General features: G+C 40.1%; 2 protein-coding genes across 5 annotated transcripts in view; both read right to left on the bottom strand.

Moving 5' to 3' along the window:
* Positions 1–1,174: 1,174 nt before the first annotated feature.
* On the bottom strand, positions 1,175–11,919 carry anxa3a (annexin A3a). Its single transcript, XM_026188394.1, has 14 exons — positions 11,811–11,919; positions 11,264–11,298; positions 11,139–11,186; positions 10,934–11,021; positions 10,650–10,744; positions 10,109–10,222; positions 8,341–8,431; positions 8,075–8,154; positions 6,601–6,657; positions 6,423–6,516; positions 6,245–6,340; positions 5,766–5,824; positions 4,840–4,962; positions 1,175–1,615 (listed from the first exon to the last, which is right to left on the bottom strand). Exons 2-14 carry the CDS (start codon positions 11,276–11,278, stop codon positions 1,556–1,558), a joined length of 1,020 nt encoding a protein of 339 aa, XP_026044179.1. The 5' UTR covers positions 11,279–11,298; positions 11,811–11,919; the 3' UTR covers positions 1,175–1,555.
* A 2,305-nt stretch (positions 11,920–14,224) lies between these two features.
* Positions 14,225–22,436, bottom strand: part of fras1 (Fraser extracellular matrix complex subunit 1) — a 297,426-nt gene continuing 289,214 nt past the window's right edge. For all 4 annotated transcript variants that reach the window (XM_026186631.1, XM_026186630.1, XM_026186633.1 and 1 more), the window contains 8 exons: positions 21,647–21,797; positions 21,246–21,353; positions 20,630–20,789; positions 20,419–20,535; positions 20,115–20,281; positions 19,473–19,678; positions 19,232–19,378; positions 14,225–17,445 (listed from right to left, as the gene is read on the bottom strand). In XM_026186631.1, the coding sequence (XP_026042416.1) occupies positions 16,861–17,445; positions 19,232–19,378; positions 19,473–19,678; positions 20,115–20,281; positions 20,419–20,535; positions 20,630–20,789; positions 21,246–21,353; positions 21,647–21,797 (1,641 nt within the window). In that variant the 3' untranslated portion in view covers positions 14,225–16,860. The remainder of the gene's footprint in view (positions 17,446–19,231; positions 19,379–19,472; positions 19,679–20,114; positions 20,282–20,418; positions 20,536–20,629; positions 20,790–21,245; positions 21,354–21,646; positions 21,798–22,436) is intronic.

The following is a 22,436-nucleotide window of genomic DNA, read 5'->3' on the forward strand; positions in this document are numbered from 1 at the left end:
ATTTAGCACTGACTTTCTGAAACATGCAAGGCCTGTCCTGAAAAACACACTGCCGGGACGGCAGCATATGTTGCTGTAAAAACTCTATAAGCCTGTCAGTACTGATGGGAACTTTCCAGATGTTTAAACTGAGAATTCCATAGACAGCAATTCAACTCAATACAGCCAATCTTTTTGTATATAAGAATTTTTGGGGACCCCTAAAGAAGTCTTACTTTGATCCAAAGGAATCGCAGCTGTGTTTTAATCCTACTTTAAACAGTTTTTGTTCGTGGAGGTTTCATTCATGAAGCATAGAAATGATATGTAGGCATGAACCTCTTTGCATTTGTTACAGCTAAATTTCACAGTTCTGTTTTGTAACCGCAGCCTGAGTTCACTACGACAAGCTTTATTTTCTCTCTCACCACAAGGTCATCCTGCATCATTAAACTGAAGGCCGCTGCAAATCTGGAAGCTTGATTTTTTTTATTTGTTATTTTTCCCTGCCCACTTGCTCTTCCTTAATAAATTCACTGAGATGTTTCTCCTTTACCCTGTACATGACATGCTGGAATAGTAAATACATCAATACCTCCCCTGTAGAATGATGATGAGTATATTCGGTTTGCTGCAGAAACAGGTCCACCACCTGATTCTTACAAATTTGCACTTTGAAAGCAATTCCCGATCACTGCTATGCTCATTAACGCATTCTCTATTTTCTATCCAGTAAAATGATCAGATACTGGAGCTTTTGTGTTTCCTGACTTTTGTTGCCCCTTTTAGCAAGATGAAATTGTTCAAAGGGACAGAAAATTCTTTGCTGTGCAAGATAATGATAAATATGTTACTTCCTTTTGACCCACACTAAAACAATATAATACTACATCTGCTTTTCCTCTTGCATAATCACAAGAATTGTAATTTACATACATGCCCATCCTATTGTCTGTCATCTTAGCAGTGCCACTCTAAGAAATGAGTGACTTTAGGTACTTTAAAAGCATTTTGATTGTAGAACTTGTGCACTATTAAGCTACTTATGTAGAAATATAACATTTATTTTTTTTTTAAAGTTGACACTTTTTGCTTTAAAGTATTCATTGAGTACTATAAAGTACTCATTTTCCACAGTGATTTTATTTGTGAGTAAATATTCAGATCTCAAAGACGCCAAGAAAACAATTCCAAACCCGTTATGAGCTGATATTTATTACTTTCCCTTAATTAACTGCTTTATTATTCATTCAGTTATAGTTTAAGAGTTACAGCACAGAGGAGCCATTTATATTTGATTAATTTCAAAGATTTCAGAAAGGATGCACATTTTAATGTATGCTAAAAACTGCTGCAATGGAAATATCTGCAAATTGGATTAAATATTCTACATGTGGCCAGTTTATCAATAAGACAGAGAAACTGCACCACTAAATCTTTATTTTTATTACATCCTTCTCCGTGTGCAAATTTAAGAAACAGGGTTACACAGATAAACAGAAAAGAGAGGCAGGCGTGAATGACACAAGCGTGAAGGAGAAAGCGGGTTTCTTCTCGTCTTCAGGTGGACGCTCTGTTAATCGTCTCCTCCACAGATGGCCTTCACACACTCACACTGGTCGCCCGACAGATCTGACTGGAGGACACATCAACACAAGCAAAGAGTCAAGCATCCAAAAGCACATCCCACGTTCGGTCTGGACCACTGCAGTTTTTTTTTGTACCACACTTTTGTTCTGTTTTTTGTGTCAGCGAGATCAGTGAATGTGCAGCAATGCCTGTGAGCCAAAACTTTGATTGCAAGAACAGAAACTCCACCCACCTGTTGTTCAAACCTTCAAATCAGAATAAATAAGCTTAAAGGAACGATCGTCTTAAAGACAGAGGAGCTAAAACAGCTTCAGGCAGAGGGTGAACTGAGGGGCCCAGGACAAGATATTATACTGGATTATTTTAATCTCTGAATCATGGCAAACTACTCTAGTACAGTCCAAAAAAAGTAAAATATGTTGGTGAAGCAGGCAAAACAGACCACCTTTAACTTCTTAACATGTGCCAGGGCATCAGAAAAGTGTCCAATGTAACCACATGATGAATAAAAACAGTTTCAGAAGACTTTCAAATCAACTCTCGCACACATTTCGGCCTTAGAGATTTTGCATTAATAGATCCATTTGTTATATAATTTCATATAAGGGGGCAATAATGACCCTGACTGGCCTGTCTCAAGCTCTCTGTGTTTTCAGGGGGACAGCGGTGTCAGAGAAAACACTGCATTAAAAAAATTATAACACTTTTCTGCAGTGAAGCATGGTGGTGGAATCATCATGATATAGGACGACTTCTTAGCAGGAGGAACAGGGAAATATTAGGAAATGATGAACTGCAGCAACTTGAGGCACTTCCTGGTGCCTCTCCAGCTCCAGGAGAAGATGAACTCAAATCTGACTGTCCTTAGGTGTTCTACAGAAACTCTGTAGAGTATCTCAAAGATAGCATATAAAGTTTGGGGGGATCTGACAGGAAGAAGTTGATCAACTGCCAAAATCCAGGTCAAGCTGGGAGTTGTTAAGTAGTTAAAAAAGTTAAAAACATATCGTCACTATTTAATTCTGACCAGAATTGACAGCAAATGTATCCAGTAATATTACAGTCACAGCGCAAAGTGTGAAAAAGTGTGAAAAAAATGCTTTCTCAGGAAACTGTAAAACTGGTCTGTTTTTTAAGTATCTGGGCCAAGTAACACTTGGTGTGTCAGAAGAAGCCTCAACTCCTCCAGGAACTCCTTACAGGCCAAATCGTCTTCTGCTGTATTTTTTTTTTTAACATGATAGAGAAATGACCGGCCAAGGATTTTACCTGGTTACAACCTGTTTTTCCTCATGTCATGTCTTGCGTTTTGGCCAAACAGTCTAATCTTATGTACTCATTTTTATACATTATATATATTATATTGTATGTATATATATTTTATACATACAAGTTCTTTGAAATCCAGTAACAGATTTAATATACATCTGAGAAAGCATCACTACATGTGTGGACTCACTCCCTGCATCTCTCTGTTTTGAGATGCGCTTGCATCTCAAAACAGAGGATAAAAATAAAACATATAAAACAAAAACAAAACATATAAAAATAAAACATATAAAATAAAATAAAACATATAAAACAAAAAACATATAAAATAAAACATGCCTCTCATGCTTTATTTGTTTCATGAAGCAGTAAAATTATATGAGCAGTAGTGAAGCTTGCAAAGGAGGCAACTGGACTGCTTTAAGTTTGTGAAGATGTTTCACTTCTTACCCACTAAGCTTCGTCAGTTCTAAACACAAACAGCAGCGTGTCCCAGGTATTTAATCCCCGAGAGAGGCGGTCATTTACCTAATATTGATCATCACATGAGCCAAGCTGTGAAAAAAGACCTGGGTCATTATCTTTGCTGGGGGTTAAGGGTCAAACCACTGTAAGACCTTGCTCCACCACATCATGTGACCTTTTGAGGTCACCTTAGGCGAAACTACACAGGAGAAACACAACAGCCAGTCCATAAAAGCACAGATGTAAGATAAATATAGATGAGCCACGTCAACAGGATGATGTAATCTTAAGATCCCTTTGCAGACACTACACACTCACACCGTGCCTCAGGTGACCTCAATAGGTCACATGACAGGGCGGGGTAAGACATCACCATGGTTTCGCCCATATGCCTGAATTATATTTGAGTGGGAAAGCTGAAAGCTTCCACACAAGCTGATGTGAGAAACGTAACCATATTTGGGGTTGATGGAGCCAACAAATAATGTGTGGCCTGCTCAGCACCAGGCTTTACTAAGATTTCCTGCAGAAATCTCAATCAGGCCTTAACCCCAGTGATAGTATTGACCCGCGACCTTTTTCACACCTTGGCTCACGCGATGACGCACATGATCAATATCAATAGGTCGACGAGAACCTCGGAAGAGGAAAATCTACATGAGGGGTTAAATACCACCTTTTGTGGCGAAGCAGTCCAGCTGCTTTCTTTTTCAGGCTCTTAAGACCTCCATGACCTGGATAACACAGACAGATGTGAGCCACAGTCGGCTGCCTGTTCAGTCCTTGTGCTCCGGAGCATCTCCTGCTTTTTATGTGACTCCAACCAGAAAATCAGAGAAAGATATTCATGATGCGCGCATGGCTTGCATCAAATAAAACACAAGCGGCTTCATGAAAACTTAACTGCATAATTTACTGGCATAGAAACATCAGCTGTCTTTATATTTGGCTCTGATGATACAACTTGTAGGTGGCGTCTCTTTTAATCTCCAATGAATTAAGATGTCGCTCTTTCTCGGACTTTTGGAATCTGACGTGAAGAACTGTTGCAACACTTTCTGATTTCTCCAGTGATCCAGCAGATGAGTCATTTTGTGTCAGTACTCTCTTTGTGTGTCTCTGAGGGCCTCCAGACTCATTTAATTATTCAAACATATTTTGGTTTGCAGATATCAGAGTGATTCTCCAAAGAGACCCGAGCTGCCGTTACTGTACGTCAGTTAAATTAAACTTCAAAGTCTGATGACGTGTTAAACCTCAAAGAGTGAATTAACAGAGGCCAGTATGAGACGGATCAAGCTCAATCAAGTTTAGCTTCAGAGTGCATAGAAGGCCTCTGATCGTGCTCGAATTTATTATCAATTTATGTTGCTGCAAACTGTGGATCCCTGAGATGAGCTCTACTGGAGTGAACCCAGTTCAGCGTGGCTATGGTAGCATCAGGTGGCTTTATTCAGACTTCATTTATTGAATCAATAGAATTCAGAGTAAAAAACTGAAAAAGTGGCACTAAAAGTTAAAAATCTCATTTCTCACCTGAATGGCAGAGAGCAGCGAGTGTTTGTAGAGTTTCTTGAACTCGGCTCTGATGTCCAGCAGGTCGATCTCAGACCGGCTCACCATGATCCGGTTCAGAGTGGACTCATCAGTTCCTGCACCCTGAATACGAGATTCATTCAGTTAACTTACAAAATATATTTAAGCACAAGGTGGTAAATGAATCCAAAACTAATTACGTTCTCTCTGTAACATTAGTTTGTGTATTTTATTTTTATTCTTTTTATTGCGTTTTACTGGTCCGGCCCATTTGAGATCATACTGTGTGTTTTTTCCACAAACTAAAAGGAGATTAACAGGCCTGTTTAAAGGGTGGGTGGCCATAAAAGGCAAGGAGCTAAAAAAGACGATCAAAGGATGAACTGAGTGGCTGGGTGAGTGGTTTAAGGTCAACATGCTGGTTGTGTTGTGCACCAACTATCAAGTTACCACAACCTCATCACACCTTATACTGGAAACTCGAAATGAAAAACTCTGCATGAGCGCTTGTACAATAGGAGAAGGACTCAAAACAGTTTTTCCACAAAGTCTCTGGAAAGCTGTTTAAGGATCAGGGAATCTCTGAGCTCCTGTACAACCACATATGTGCTCTGAACCCTGCCAGCACAAACAGAGACACGAGAGGCCAAACTGACACCAAAGCGCAGCCGCTCCACGAGGGTGTAAGGTATGAAAGGATTATTTTTAACTTATGCAATGTTACCCAGATAATAAAATAAGCAGAACAGATCCACTTTAAATGCCGAATAATAAAACACATGTCTGATAGTCTATTAGTCACATGTGCATACTTTTTATATGATACTTGATAAATTGGTAAATGCACCAGATGGAATTAGTGTGAAACAATAGTGACTGCAGGACAAAACTTGTGTTGTAACTTAAATTAAAAACAGTGTAATCACCTTCATGCTCTCATGCAGGAGTTCTGCAAAGTAACCTGGTACGCTCTTCACACATTTCACTGGAAAAGGAATTAAAAGGTTTGAACAGAATAAAAAAAATCTAAATCAAGAGTTTTAAGCATTTTACAAATTATGCTGAAAAAACCTCCCACAGCTGACCTTGCTCACATTTTAAGGCACCGTAATGATGCTGAATAAACTAGAAAGAATGTCAAAGAGAGAACTACAAAGTGTACTGAGGGGGAAAACGTATAAAAGTAAATCCAAATTAAACTCATAACCCAAAAATAAACAGAAAATGTTAAAGTACTGACATAACTGAGAGCTACCAGATGAATAAAAGGAGAATCGTTAAGATTTAAAGCTGCTGCAACATTTTTCCACTGTGTGTATTTGGACACCACCATATTGAGTTTCTACATGAGTTTGTCCACATATTTTTAACTAACCACTAACCCCGACCCTGCAGATCAGCTTACCAACAGCCACGAGCAGGTTCTCCAGGTCTCCTGACATCTCCCCTTCAATGCTTTGCTGCAGGGTCTTTCCACTGATGTTCTTGTATTCAATCACAGCTGCATAAAAAGAACCAAATCGCTTTATTATTGTTTCTTATTGGGGGAAAAAAGCCTTTATAAAACACACGATGTGACATACTTTGTCTCAGGTGAGGAATGCTTTTTTTGCAAAGGATTTCAATGAATTTAGATTCGTCGGTGCCCCACTTCTTCTCCCCGGCATTGTAAAGAGTCTGAGCAGAAATACAAACAAAGCTTTAAATACATACATGACATAAAGAGAACAGCACGTATGACACACATGAAGAATACCCCACCTTGGCGTCTTCTCTTGCCTTATTAACATCCACTGTGGTGCTCTCATCCCGCTTACCCTGAAAACGAGAACAAAAGCAAAATCAGTTTGAACCATTTCATCGTTCGTCTGTCTGAGTGATGACTTTTAGGTTCAGGGGACTTGTTTCTTTTAAATCTTCTGTTACTTTTATTTCATGGCTCACATATTTTGTTCACATATTTTGCTACTTTAGCTGTTTCAGATAGATGTGATATCCATGAATGAAGAATGTGGAAACTTAACAGAAAAATGGAGCAACGTTCCACCCAAGCTGCTGAGTTCCAAGAAAAGAGAACTGATTACAAGAAGAAACTGCAGAACCGGAGCAGCAAGTTTGCAAAATGAATGACGGTGCACGAGCAAAGATTTCATTTCTGTCCAAAAGTGCTCCAAGCGTGCCGTACAATGCGGATGACATCGTGGTGATTACTCATCGCGTATGAAACGAGGAGGAGAATCGTACGGGGCGAGTAAATCCCGTTTGTGAAACAAAAATGTAGAAATGAAGTCTGGACGCTTTCCAAAGACTGATGCATGCAAACAAGATGGCAGATGTTTTACAGATGATTTGACTAAAGGAGACAAAGCGGCTGTGGGAGCAATATTTTCAAGGTCTTTATGGCTTCATAGAAAATGTACAAATATTTGCATAGAGGATTTGGATGGAGGATATGCCGTCCTGTGAAAACCTGTTCCCATAGGAGCTAAGAGGAAATTAGAAGCCAGGTAGTGCTAATAAAAATCGCTTGATTAATTTGTCATCAGCCAGTGCGAGCACCTCCTCCTGCAAGCAGAAGTTTTGGCAGTTTGTTGGCCTTCAGCTCTCAGACAAATGCCACATTCTTCCCAGGGCTGGATGATTCAGCGATTTCACCCTGAGGTCTGACTGTGATGCTCACAGAGACTGAAGAACTATGTCTCAGACTCTACAGGACTACATCACGACACGGCTTAGGCTTGCTGAACACCACCTGAACAAAACACAAGATTTCTGGAACGATGTCCTTTTGACGGACAAGACCAAAGTGCAGATGCTTGTCCATATTGCACAGCACCACATCAGGACAAATCCAAATGCATCATGTGAGCACAAACACCTCATACCAACTGTTAAGCATGGTGGTGGATTTCTGATGATTTGAGCTTGTTTTGCAGTTTCTGTTTTGCAGAAAAGAATCAAGCTGCTGTAATGGCCCAGTCAAGTCTAGACACCAATGCAATTGAAATTACTTCAGGTTATTGGTGCTAAAGCCGCTGAATCATGTGGTCTACTTAGCGTTTCACAGTTCAGTATTGTTCAAGTTTGTCACATAAATAATGACATTGTGGAATATGTTGCTGTTCATCTGAGCTTTAGCTAATTAATTTTAAAAAGACCAGATGATTTAAAAAAAACAAACAAACGTCTTAATACATAAAACTCTTGAATTGCGTTTGCTTCTCGTGTAACAAACCAGAGCCAGGAGGAGCAGCGCTTTGGAATAGTCTCCCGAAACTTCACTCTCCAGGGCAGCTGTCAACTGCTTTTTGGTTTCTGGGGAGGGAAGATACGATAGACGATGCTGATGTTAGAAAAACTATCACAAAGCAGACTAATGTCTGTGGTAGATTATTTTGCTGCTGTCCAGCATGGGTAAGGTATATTTTGTTCTTGTGACTAAAAACATATTAGTTTTAAAATAATTGCCAAAAAAAAAAAAGTATCAAACGTAACTTTTACCTTTGAAATAGATGTCACTGAGATCTTTAATTTGTTGGTTAGATCTGGAGGCAAAGATTTCAATCAAGACTTTGTCTTTGGTTCCAGCTCCCTGCAACAACACGCAGTATTACTCAGCTACAGTGTATTCTTTACTCTTTAGTCCTACATATCAGTCAATCAAGAAAGCAATCAATGAATTTCAGTACCGATAAGTCCAAAGGTTTTTAAAGAAGTAACAAGAAGTAACAAGTACTTTTCACTGAAACTCTCAATATAAAGCACAAAGGGATGTGGATGCAAGTGAAGGAAACCAAAATAAAGCCGCAAAACAGCAACTTTGCAACATCTGACACAAAAAAACACGTCACAGAAACTCAAGGAGGCAGGTGGATTATTGTCAGAGTCTACGATCAAGAGGTTTTATATCAATCGCAATGACAGCCTGAAGTCTTGAACACACATTTCCTCCTTTTTAATGCCCAACAGGCCTTTACTGCAGCAACTTTCAGTTGCTATTTGTTTGTGGGCCTCTTTGCCTGAAGTTTAGTCTTTAACAAGTGAAATGCTGAGTTGGGTTAAGAAGTTAAGACTTCTTTGCTTTAATAAACTCCTGGGTTGCTCTGGCTGTATGTTTTGGGCCATTGTTCATCTGTATTATGAAACGCCGCCCAGTCAGTTTCACTGCATTTAGTTGGATTTGAACAGACAGCAAGTTTCTGAACACCTCAGAGTTCTTCTTCTGAGGCTGCTTTTGTCCTGTGTCACATCATCGATAAACACTGGTGTCTCAGTGCCACTGGGAGCTGTGCACGCCCAAACCAAACCAGCTCGTGCTTTGGATCATGAGCGGTTCCATGCCATCACTCTGGTAGAGGTTGATCTTGGTTTCATCTTTCCAAAGAATGTTTTTCCAGATCTCTGCTGGCTATTTTAGATGTTTATTACTCCAGTCTAGCCTTTCTATTCTTCAGGGTTATGAGTGGCTTGCACCTTGCAGCGAACACTCTGTATTTACTTTCATGCTGTCTTCTCTTTATGGTACACTGGATATCGATACGCTGACCTCCTAGAGAGTGCTGTTCACTTGCCTCAATGTTGTAAAGGGGTTTCTCTTCACCATTGAAATGATTCTGCGATCATCCACCAAAAGCTGAGGGTCTACACATTATGTCCATGTCCATTATAGAACTATAATTGAAAGATCTTTCAGTAAACAGGTAAAAAAAAAAAGAGCAAATATGTATGGACATAACTGTATGTAGATAATGAAACCGAGATAAACTGAAAAGAAAAGCATGGAGGAGTGAAACAGCTCGTGGTCAGAGCGTACCATATCATCTCTGAACCATGTTGGTGAAAATGTTGCACCTTTGAATAAACAGTGGTGTTTATTAATGTCTGATGTCTACAGGGTTGCACTCTCTGCTCAGATTCAAACAAACGCTGCAAAACTGATCCCACTGAGCTTCACAGTGCAAATGGATAATGACCCGGAGCGAAAGGCAAAAGCAACCCGAGAGAAACGAGATACTCTTCAATGGCCAAGTCAGTCACCTGATGCCAACTCAGTAGAGCAGAGGAATGCAGTTTATGGATGTGCATGGATTCTAGACTCCAGGTAGGCATTTATTGCAAAGGATTTTAATCCAAGTATTAAAAATAATTCTTAATTTAAAAATGATGTTAGTTTGTCCAGTTATTTTTGAGCCCATCAAAATGTGCTTGATGGCTGCACTCTGGTCAGCTAGAAAACAACTTCAAGGCAGAATTCATTGAGAAATGTCACCTTCATGGCCCGCATTACTTCATGGCAGTCGTACTCAGCAGGAGGAGTGACGAGCGCCACGAGCAGGTCCTCAAAGTTCCCGCTGGTGTCCCCTTTCAGGTCCTTCACTAATGTCTGTGAGTTAAACACAGCCCAGTGAGTTTTCAGACACTAGCACACATGATCCTGCAGCATTAAACCACACCCATGTAAATACCCACAGATCTCCACCCTGTAAGCTAAACAGAGACTTATCTGGCTAAACACATAAAGCATGACATTCACCTGTCATGAAAAAGGAACTATTTGTGTTCAACACAGAGGTACACATGCCATCAGGCAGACAGCATTCATGTTATTATAAGAATGCAGAAGCTGCCTGATGTTTGCATTTCCAAAAACAGTGAGGTCCAATTTCTTTAACCCCCGCTGTTCTACAACTCTTTTCATTATCATTTATTTTTTTAATGAACATTGACATCGATGAACTATTTCTTAGCCTGTTCCTTCAGAATAAGATGCAGGTGCAGTCTTAATAAAGGAAACAGATTTGTTTTCGTACTCTGCTGGTGGCCTTTTCATAAGCTTTACAGATGAGCTGTCTCTGAGCGCTGCTTCTGGTGGTCAGAATCTCAATCACAATCTTCTCATTCGTGCCTGAGACAAATGAAAAGCAAAGAGTCAGACTGATAAACACAATAAAAGGAACAAGGAACGCAGCATGTTAACTGTGCTAGCAACCTTCAGGTTTAATCTAATAATCACCTCAATTTGTAAAGTTTACTTTATCAAAAATGTATTGATAGTACTTTCAAATGACGGAAACATGACTGTGTGCATTCGTACCAAGTCCTTCAAGGGCCTTTTTCAGAGCTGCAGCATCCTGCTCTGCATTAAAGTTTGCTTTGGGCTTGATGGTTCCTCGCTCTCCACTCTGAAGAGCACAGATACATTCACCTGTCAGCATTTATTTTGCTCTTTTATGTAATTTCTGTAATCATAAGCCCTTCGGTGACACCTGACGCGAGGGTAAAGGCTTAGTTTGACCTACTTTTGCTGAGAAAGAGGAAGGAGCATCCACGAGGCTTTCCAAGTCATCCTGCAGAGCACGTTAAATAAGTCAAACCCTTACTGAAATAATAATAATGATGATAAAAAACACAGGACATGTCTTACCCATAAAGATCCCATGATGTCTGCAGATAATTTGTCTGCAAAACAGCAACAGCACATTCACTAACTGTCTTTATATGCTGTAGCGTTAAACATTGGCTTAAACGTGAACATTTTATGTACAATGAGCTTATGCACTATTCTGTAAAATTCACCTATTAATCCATCAGTCCCTGAAAATACAGGATATTGGAGTCTTTGTGGGGTGTTCTTATTTTCTCATGTTTGCTGCGATACCTCAGTAAAGCATATGATTGAAAACCATTGCCCTGTTGTCACATCTGGGCTTGTCTATATAAATATCTGCTAAACAGAAAGCAAATAAACCCTTCAGCCTGTGATACTTCTTATTACTGGAGTCACACAGTTTACAGAGAAGCAGCTCCAGCAGGACACTGAGCAAACTGATTAAGATAAAGACTGGAAATGGAGATAAACTGTAAGACTAATAAGGAGTTCAGGAGACAAGTCACCATCTCTAATCAACTCTAAATGAACAGTGTCTAATGTGCTGCAATGAAAGACGATAAATAAATGAGAAAAAGCTCACCTAGATTTCTCTCTGAACCAGAAAATTTTACCTGCTGCACCTCCTGGTTACCTGCAAAAAACAACAAAGCTACCTGAAAAGCAAACCGGCCACTCCCAATCTCTACAAGTGACTGCACAGTTTTACAGTCATTGGCCTACAGTCAGGTGATGCCTTCAGGGACTACTTGTACACTTCATGATCTGCAGCAGAAAGCCTTCTAAATAAACCAACAAACTATCTTTAATATTGAACCTAATAATTTGCCTAAATGATATCATGACTTTGCAAAGTAAAATATAGAAAAAAATAGTTTTAGTCTTTATCTGTTTGGTCAGATTTTTTGGTCAATTTGAAAACTCCCACAGTGGGAACTAGTTTAACCTATCTCCACTGGAGTAACTGGTTTAGCAGCACTGGGATGTTTATTCATTAAACGTGGAGCATAACAAATAACACAGTAAGAAAACTACAATCTTAAAAAGACAAAGGAGGAAGCAGCAGCTGGTTTAAAGGGATCTTTACATCATGGAGGTCTTTTTCTTCTTTTATACTTTTTCTGTTTGAGCTTTTTAAAATCTGCAAAAATAATAAATTACTATAAAAAACAATCAAACAAAATTGCACAATATCCTAGAAGCAGGAAGCAGAATAAGAAAGAAAGACAGCTGCAGAGTAGAGTACACGGTGAGATCTAACCCAGTGTCTTTGGTGAGTAGACGGGTGTTTGCCTCTGGTGTGCAGGTCGCTGTCATCAGGGTCCTGCTGGTGTTGAATTTGGAGAGTAATAAATAAGAGGCTGCTGTTATTCTTATACAGCCGACCTCCTTCTCATACAAGTATGAAGTTATTTGGTGAAGTGTTTAAAAAAAAAATAAAGGATATATTTTCCTTTTCGATTTCAAACTCTTTTAAAGTCACTCAAGTAAATTTAATGACATTTCTACATGCTAAGACAAACCTGGCGAACATCAGTAAAACTCACTTCATCTTTATTGACTAAAAATATGTCACAGCAGGTAATTGCTGCCATCTCTGTCCTTATTTGTCACAAACTTACTGTTCCAGTGGTGGGCGCTCATAATGATGTCAGTATATACACAAACACAAGTAAATCCCTATGAGCCAAAGGTTTGCCTTAAACACTCAGTTTGAATTTCTAACATGGTGATTGCAGGCAGACAGTGCTTTGAGCACATGCTGTTCAAACCTGTGGTTTATGAGGGCCAATGAGAAGAAACGTGGCTTAAAGCATGGTGGTCAAATATACAGAACGGAGCCCAGGACTGGCCTGACATAAAGGTTCAGCCCACTGGATCATTTTGGGAAATGTAAAAACTGCAAATCACACTTGTGTCTCTTTTACAGCAGCCTCACTTATGAAGAGGTTGTGCATGGCCTGAAACGCTGCACCAGTAGTGCTGTCATGAAAAAAGAAAATTCAGCTTCATTAAGTGGAAAATCTGGACCTCAACAGGTTCTAAAATTATTTAAATACAACATCAGGTGAACAATATATAAATACACTGTGTCCTCAACCCCAGTGAAATGCTGTGATGGGACAGTGAGAGAGTTGTGCATAAATCAGGGCCTGCAAACATCAATGAGCTGAACCAATGTTGTACAGAAAAGTGAGCCAAGTTCCTCCACAATTATGTGAGAGACTCATAAAGTCACTCAGAAAACAACTACTTCAACTTACTGCTGCTAAAAGTGGTTCTCCAAGAATTTAAGCTTAATCTTTGTTAAGTATATAAGTTAATAGTATAGGCTCATGTGTTGTTGTTCATTTGAGTTTGTATTTATCTAATTATAAAGGAGGATTTTTACTTTCTTCTTTGTGACCATAAGTAAATTATAAACCACTAAACTGCAAAAAAGGGACGTTTTTCTTAATTATTTGTACTTCATTTAATACCAGATCCCATTACTTACAAAGTAAGTAAGTAATGGGACTCTTTTTTTGTGAATTCATGACCTGCTCCTAACTCTAGCTCCTAACTTTTTGCATTGATTTCTGAAAGTGTTGGCCAACAGAGGAACAGAACTCAAACACATTTTTACAGTTGCAATTATTTTCATCACCAGTTTTATAACAAACATGTTGTTAAACTCATTCATACTCAAACAACTGAAATACTTTGCAGTTTTTAGGTTTTAAAATGTTATTGAGGAATAGCTTATCTTAAAATCAAGTAGCTGTATGTGGCTCATAAAGTCAACTGCATTGGATCCCTGCCTTAAACAGAAAGGAGGTAAGATGGCTTGTTTCCGACAGAGGATGAACTGGCCTTTGTATAATGGATTATTATGAACTGTGAATCATGCTAAGCTACTCAAGCAGAGTCCAAGAACAAAATGTGGTTTAATCTTTAAATTTATGGTTCATTAGCAGAATCTAATAGTAATAAATAAAAGTTAAATCAAAAACTTGCTGAGTTTCAGATTATTTTTTATTACTAAAAAAAGGCACCAAATACAGGCATCAGTATTGATAGCATTGTTGTCATTTTCCACAAAATGATAGCACCAAAAACATAATGTCATTCCCATAATTCCCCACTCCCGTGTAGTTTGATAGGCACACAGTGGGAAGATAACAGGAGGTGGGATCAGCGAGAAAGACGCATCACATGAGAACAAACGTGTTTTTCTTCAGCAGTGCACTCGAACCAGTGTCATACACTTAAAAAAATAATACAGGTACATCAGTAGCTGAGTGGTAACATAATACATCACAGGAGGGTAACATAAAAGTACATAAATGAATACAAATAATTATCTGAGCGATGTGAGAAAATGGATTCTGTGTCTTTGGGCAGAACAAAGGCAGGTAGACACGTATCTCCTATAAGTGATTATTTTCATTAGGACAACAGTAAGGCTGAAGCAGTCGATCGTGTGGACGGGATCAGTGAAAATCTACGTACACTGTCACAGAAAAAAACAAAAACTTTGGGTGATTTATTCTGAAATTCATGAGGAAAAATACTGCATGGCACTTAATATTGGCAGCTGTCAGAGCACAGTACAAACTCAAAAATTAAGAACTGGTGTTGAGCAACGTGACAGTACAAATGTCTCTAAGTAAGGCTTAAAAACAGGTTTATTTTTTTAAATGCAAATCCTGCTAATGAAGGCAGAAATAACAAAAGAGATGGCATAATTGCACTTGAAAAGGTTGTCATTCATTTTTGTTATTTACACTCATTCATTCTCGGGCGATAGCAGCACACCGGACGTGCCAAACACTTTAACAGCAGCTGTAGCTCGTGTAGAGGTTTCTCTGAAGGACGTTTCTTTTTCGTGGAGCCAGAATTTTGATGTTTAATTCATCTGCAGAATCACTGAGCAACACTAGTAATACAAGGGGGGATCAGAAAGTTCCAGCTTTTAAGCCAAAAAACCCCAAAACATGAAAACATTGCTTTAAATTTGTCACATTAAAGGTCATCTTCTAGAGAAGCCCTGATTTGAACACAAATAAACTTGTTATCCTCAGGTATAGAATTCAAAAATCCCTCAGTGAAGCAGATAATTCAGAGACGGTAAACCTCTGCCATGAGATGGAAAACTGAGGCCCCTTCATGGAGCCAGGGCAGGATGGGATGGCCTGGAGTCTTGATGATGGCTCCAAAAGCGAGTCAAACCCATCGACCTCCATGCAAAAATGCCCACCTTAACAGCATTAAAAGCACATTTTCAGCCTTGCTTCTATTGGTAGTTTACATTTATAATAAGATGCCAATTATTTTGTGTGTTTTTGGATATTGGAATTAAGGGCGTGGCCACAATAACTGACAGGCGTCCTGACACAAGCCGCTCTCTTTGTGTCTTTGTGAAGCCTTTTGATGATCATCTGATGATGAAACAGATGATTTAACTCCTGATATGTGCGATGTGGTTCAGACCAGAGGAGAAGCTGAGGAGGTTTGGAGACTGCCTACCAACTATTGGAGGTTTACTGGGCACGCCCAAAACTAATTGGAGAGATCCAGCTCAGGAACGCCTCAAGACCAGCAGGAGGAAGTGGGAAGTGTTTCTGGAAAACCTGCTGCTGGTGACGAGAGCTGGGTTTTTATTACGTTCCTTTGCATTTAAAGAAAAACAGCTCTTCATGGCAGGAGCTGACTGTTTGAACTGTGTGTATGTGGAAAATGGTGAATGTATTCAACAATCAGGCACTCTTTTCCTCAACAACAGGGCTGCTAGCACTACTGCTACTCATCACAAAGTTGTAGTCTTACTGTGAAGTTGGGGTAGTTGCATGAGCATCCGGGACTGCAGCACTGACAGTTTACGGTTTGGAACAGAAGCACTTTTCTCATTGACTGTCTATTCTTTTTCCTGGTCGACCGGCAGACGGGTCATTGATATTTGACCTACAGTCAATGGATTCCAACAATTTTCCAACCATGCTGCATTTCTAGAGAACACGGCAGAAATGCAGGCGCACGATGCCCACATCCACCCAAGGGTGGAGGATCCATCCATCAGGAAATACATGAACAGCACGTAGTGATGTAGCAGGAGCTCGGGGAGCAATTTTAAAATAAAGATTTGGCTATGCTCCAGAAGATGATCTTGAAAGGGAGACATTTAAAAGGCCTGTTCTAGGACTTTCTGATCCCATCGTTCATCTGAAGGAGGACTCCTACACTGGCTCCCCCTCCACAGCAGGGACATGAATAGCAGTGACGTGAATAAATGCAGCAGAAAGAGTTTTTTTAATGTGTTTTTTTTCTTACAAAAACAATCACCAGTGTCTGAGCTACGGTTCACCGTTTTGGTGCTAAAAAGGTTGCAAATGTCAAGTAACACAGTAATGAAATGAACACAGTTTGAGGTGAAGTTTGGCTGATCAGATGCAGATGTTTTGGCTGTTTCACACAGCTGTGTGTTTTATGGATTCCTGAGGTAGCCCAGTCGCCTGCGCGTCACACTCTTCCCTTTTTCAACGTGGTATAAAAATACATTAACCTCTCATTCCATTAAGTACAAACTTTCTTTTAGAAAATACCTTTTTTTAAATTCCACTTTCACCTTTTCCTCGCCTTCCTCGTCACGCGTTTCAGACCTCAGTGCCGTCGTTGAGGTTGTTGTGGAGTTTGACCTCCAGGTTGACCTGTTTGACCTTGGCCTTGCTGTTGGCCTCCTGGTTGCGGTTCAGGACGTTGATGTTTCTCACCGTGCAGTGCTTGGTGCCGAAGTTCTTCTCCACACACTTGTCCATGCACACCTCCACTTTGGTGTTGAGCGGATACTCCTCGTAGATTTTTGGTTCCTTCTTCTTGCTCTTCTTCTTGGCCAACCGTCGGCAGCGGCGGAACAAGAAGCAGGAGGCCAGCAGGACCAGGACCAGCAGGGTGATGGCGGCCACACCTCCCCCCACGGAGCTGCCCACGTGGGCGTTAAAGGTGGGGGAGGGCCCGGCTTCCAGGTAGAGCGACTTCATGTTGGTGCCGTTCTTTATTTGATCTCCTTCGTTGTCGTAGATGAGCGACTCGTCAAGCGTCAGCCGGCCGCTGCGATCCACCAGGTCACGTTTAGAACGGCTGAGCTGATACGTCACAGAGCGCTGAATCCTGGGGTTGGACCGCGACTCGGGGCCGATCACATAAATTACCTGCAGGTACCACTGGTGCCCCGCCTCCACCTGTCAATCCCCAGAAAGAGAGGATCATGTTAGCTGCACAGTTTGTTGTAAAGTAAATTCAGTGTTCACGAATTATTATGTAGAATATGCAGATCAATAAATCTGGACCCATCCAGCTGGTCTACGGCGCCCCAGAGGTGGGAAGTAACAACGTACAAATACTTCATTACTGTACTTAAGTAAAATTTCCAGGTCTGCATACTTTGAGTCTTTATTTTTTGACAACTTTTTACTTACACTTTAAAAACAAATATCTCAAACTATCTACTCCTTACATTTTTAACACAGGCTCGTTATTTTAAGTTTAACACATTGAGGGACGTTTTTATTTCCCAGCACTGCACAGCTTCAAACATCAACATGAATTAAATTAAATGGGCTTCAAACTAACTGAGAGGGGCAGGATAACAAAGACAATCCTATTGATGCACTGGTGATTATGACACACAACAAGATGAGAGAGATGCATCTAACTAGACCTACAGAAGAGGAGTGAGTGCAAAGAGTGTAATGTTTTTTATGTGGCAGGTAATTTCAAATGAAACTCTAAAGATAGCTTAACATATATTAGCAAAAACAAACTATTTGTGTGACATCGGTCATAAAATGTGTCTGCTGCTGTTTTTCACAAGGAGAGAAAAGTGTGAGCGCTAACTTCACTCAGAACGATGTAAGAAAGACAGGACAGGAGAGAAATAAGAGGTTAAATTTCAAGGTAAGAACAACTCAGTGACATTTGATGAACTGGATAATTTTATCATTCATTTTAGAGCTTTTTTGATAAGATATTGTTTCCATACATGATATGTTGCCAAATTATTTTTAAGTATACTAATTTTTTGTTTTTCACAGGTTGCATGTAAACACTAGGCAGCTCAGTGCAGGCTACACTGTTTGCAGCACTGTGGTAAAACTTAGGGTAGTGAGTTATGTTGGATTGGTGCAGAGCAGCTGTGGCGTTCATGGTCTGTGCAATATTTTTGGCTCATGTGCAAGTATGTGGGTCCCAGTCTGTTTCAATGTTTCTTACACATACACCATGTATATAGTTTCACTCACATATATGTATACATATACACTGCTTTTTATTTTTTTTATTTATTATATATTCTTCCCCCTTTGTTGTATATTGGTTTCTCTTCTTCTTACTTTTGCACCTTTGTGGTCCAGCTACCCAATTTCGCTGTGCAAGAAACTGCACAATGACAATAAAAAGTCTCTAAGTCTCTAAGTCTACTGCAGTTCCCACACCCACTCTTTTTGTGAATGTTGCGAGCCTCCTTCTACACGTTGGTCAAGCTAAGATATCTGAACAGTGGATAAGAATTCCTGTTCTGTATGCGGGTCACTGTTTATGAATGCAAAAGCTTAAGGAACGCTAAACTGTCAGACTTCAGCATTTCAAGAAATTTATATTTACCAGCTTTTGATATCAAACTTTCATCACTTGCCCACAGATTTCACGTATTCTGTTACAATATAACTGATCTTTCATAGCCATATCAAAAAGGTCTATCTGCCATACTTCTTGTTACTGATTGAGATTTTATCAAAGTAACTATTTTAAGCATCTCCAAAAGTTCAAAGCTGCTGTGGCTCATTGAACAAGAAGTCTTTACTGTCTGGACTAAATCTTTATTACTTTCTTGTAATCAAACTTACATATTAACTTAACAGCATATTAACAGCTACTTCTCACATCAGATATATATACACATACACACAAACACACTATTGCTGTGCTAGACAGCGCTGTACCACATGTGCTGTTTCTGATTCCACACACCTTGTAGAGCGCATCAACCTTCATCGTGAAGCCGTCTACACCTGGCATGGCCGTCATGGACTGCAGCTCTGGGATGTCTGAGGCAAAGTGAGCCTCGAAAGGAACGTCGTGGAAAAATCTGTCACAGACATCGGGCTGTTTACGATCCTGCAGAGGAAACATGAAGAGAAGAAATGATAGCACATGTCCAGAAACACTGTAGTCTCTTTCTTCAAATCAGAAAACTTTAATAAATCTGTACCAGCAGCAGGAAGCGATGTTTGAGGTGTTTGTTGGGTTGAATGCAGCCGTACTGCGGCCCCTCGTTGTACAGAGTCCCCGTGGGGTCGAAGAAGGGAACATATCCGTCCCTGCCAGTGCACAGGTAAACCTTCTCCAGCTGCAGTTTGTAGGCTGCGTTCAGGTTCTGCTCAGGGTTCCACAAAACCCTGCCGTACAGAGTCTGACCTGCAGGGGGCAGCAGAGGGACAGGTTTTCTGCTGTGTACTGAAGCGTTTACTTTAGGGAATTAGAGTGACTCGGTTCATACAATATTGTAAAATACAGTAAACAAAATTTGATTGTTTTATTACATAATGAAAACATGTTTCTGTATATAATAGTAACAGAAAAGTATGAGTAATGTGAGGAAATATATTTTGTTAAATTAGTAATCATGTCCACTATTGAATATTAAAAAAAACACAAAAACAGATCAGCATGTTGTTTACATTTTAAAGATAAATGCCTCTTACTGTATAAAAAAACCCCAAATTAGTACAATAAATATTCATTATTTATTAATATTAATAATAAAATAAAACAAAAACAGCTGATTCTGAGGTGGTCAGACTCATTTTTCGTGGAATGACTTTTACATATATATATATGTATATATATGTACCCATGGAGAACGCTCCTTTGTAGTCCATCTCAGCCATCGACACATCAGCAGTAGCCGGGTCCATCATGAACACCTTCTCATTGTTGCACAGCTGGAACTCCGTGTTGAGCGAGTAAACCACAGGAACAGGCCTGTTGGTTTGTTGGAAGGCAATCGGCACCAGAAACCTGTGGGGAAAAAATTTTGTTCAAGCTCCTTATGCAGTAAATCTCTATGAAATTAGTTTGGAATCTTGTTGGATTTAAATAAGAGAACTAATTTGAGAAACTGTCTGCGGTAAATGTCTGCAGCTGTTTGGTCGTACTTCTCTGGAGCGTGAGCTGTGCAGGACAGCTGTTTGTCACCGGGATCGATCCACGGCTGAGTTGGCTGAACAGTGCAGGGGACCAAGAAGACTGTGTACTCTCCAGAATAGTCCTTCCTGTTCAAGAAAACACAAAATTATTACTATCCCATCATCATGGGAGGTCAACACGACCTGAGCCTATAGGCTGGTTATGAATGAATGTACTGACCTGCTGTAGGAGCTGGTAGCCCTCCACAGCTGGTACGGTGAGTCAAAGGTTTGAGCGCTCCACAGCAGCTGGATGTCAAACTCGATGCCTCCGAGGTGGTCGGGGGCCATGAGGCGGGACTTGTGGCCCGGCAGGGTGTGGTGCTCAAGCACAAACTGACCTGGAGGGAGAATAACAGCAGGGGGTTTGATTTTTAGTGTAAAAAAAAGAAAGAAGAAGAAGAATATATCCTGCATCCTATTTTTGCACACCTCATAAGGCTTTGCGGTCTAAAGGCACCGCAATACCATTTGAACAGGCACAGTAAAGCCCTCTGAATGCAGTTCTACAAACACAGCGAAAACCTGAAGCTAAATTTAAAAATAACAAATGTTTGACCATAAAGGCTAGAACTGTGTAGAACTGTGGGATAAAACTGAAAACCTTAAATTGTCAGTTTAATTTCCTCTCTCTGTGGCCTCCTCATATATTGCTGTAATAAAAGCTGGATTTACATTGATTTACCTCGATCACAGACTGCTCTCTCATTAGCTTCCATTTCTTGTATCAATAACAATATTAAGGCAGACATAATAATTCTATGCAGTGCTCTTAGAACGTGTGTTTGTGGACTGACCTCTGAATTTGGCGTGAGTTTTAAACTCAATTACCAGCCGACCGTCTTCCCTGATATAGATCCTGATGATCTGCAGTCTGGCTGAGAGGACGCTGTCAGTCTGGATACCTGCAGACATGAAAAGCCAGCCAAAGAAAACCTAAATTAGAGCAGAAGTACATCACTAATAATTTCTTGAATAAGAACTTGGATACTTGGAAACAGTCTTAAATCTTAAATGATTTATTTCTACAATGCATTTTCATCATTATCCCATTTTTCAGAAAGGAAATAAACATTGTTACCCTGCACAATGAAAGCAAAACTACAATGTGAAACCAAAACACATCCCGCTATATGTTTACATCCAGGACTGTGGACAATAATAAGGTGTGCAGAGTTCATAGACATAAACTCATGACCTGTCCTCCAGAGCACGGTGTCATAGAAGAAAGAGAACTCCATCTCGGTGTGATGCTCCAGAGAGGCCCAGCCTCTCGGGGCTGTGACGTAGATGTAGGAGACATAGAGAGGAACCTGCACCGTCAGGAAGGACTGAGCAGAGTCCCGAACCTGGAAGAATAGCAGCAGCCTTTAATGTTAATTCTCTCAGAGGGTCACAGAGAACTTTCTTCTGTTTGTGAGGACTTTACACACAGTACAGAGCATTATTTCACCATCAAATAGATGCACTATGATTACATGATGGACGTCCACATCCCAACACAGTCACGGTCCCAGGTTCTGTTTCTGGGGCTGTCTACATGTACCCTATCCTGCAATCACTCCTGTGCATATTTTAGACCTTTCTCATGTCAAATGCCTTTATCTGTGCCTCCTCATCTCCTCTGTTCTCCCGCCTGTAACCTGAAAATCAATCAGTCCGACATTGAGGACTGAGGAGAAATATAAACCCATCGAAGTGCTTTAACCTGCATTTGTGCACACAGACACTTCTTTAAATCTTTTAATAGTATGAACTGTAGATGATGATATTCAATGTGCTTGCAGTTTTATGTTGAGGAAATTATGAAAATTGTTCCACAGTTTTTTGGGAGGTTTTTTTTTTGCAGATTGTTGAACCTCTGCCCATCTTTACTCATTAGAAACGTCCTGTGATGTTCTTTTTACACCCAGTCTGTTACTGACATGTTGCCAGCAAATCAAAATCACTTCCCAGCCTTCTGTTGCTCCTGTCTCAACTTTTTCGAG

Source organism: Astatotilapia calliptera, chromosome 12 (assembly GCF_900246225.1).
Source record: "Astatotilapia calliptera chromosome 12, fAstCal1.2, whole genome shotgun sequence".
Taxonomy (NCBI): Eukaryota; Metazoa; Chordata; class Actinopteri; order Cichliformes; family Cichlidae; genus Astatotilapia; species Astatotilapia calliptera.

What these genes read in the sequence shown, in the direction of transcription:
- anxa3a (XM_026188394.1), bottom strand. An exon ending in AAAGGCCCTTGAAGGACTTG is followed by an intron (nt 10,745 to 10,933) that starts GTACGAATGCAC and finishes CATTTGTCTCAG; the next exon opens with GCACGAATGAGAAGATTGTG. An exon ending in AGGCAAGAGAAGACGCCAAG is followed by an intron (nt 6,517 to 6,600) that starts GTGGGGTATTCT and finishes ATTTCTGCTCAG; the next exon opens with ACTCTTTACAATGCCGGGGA.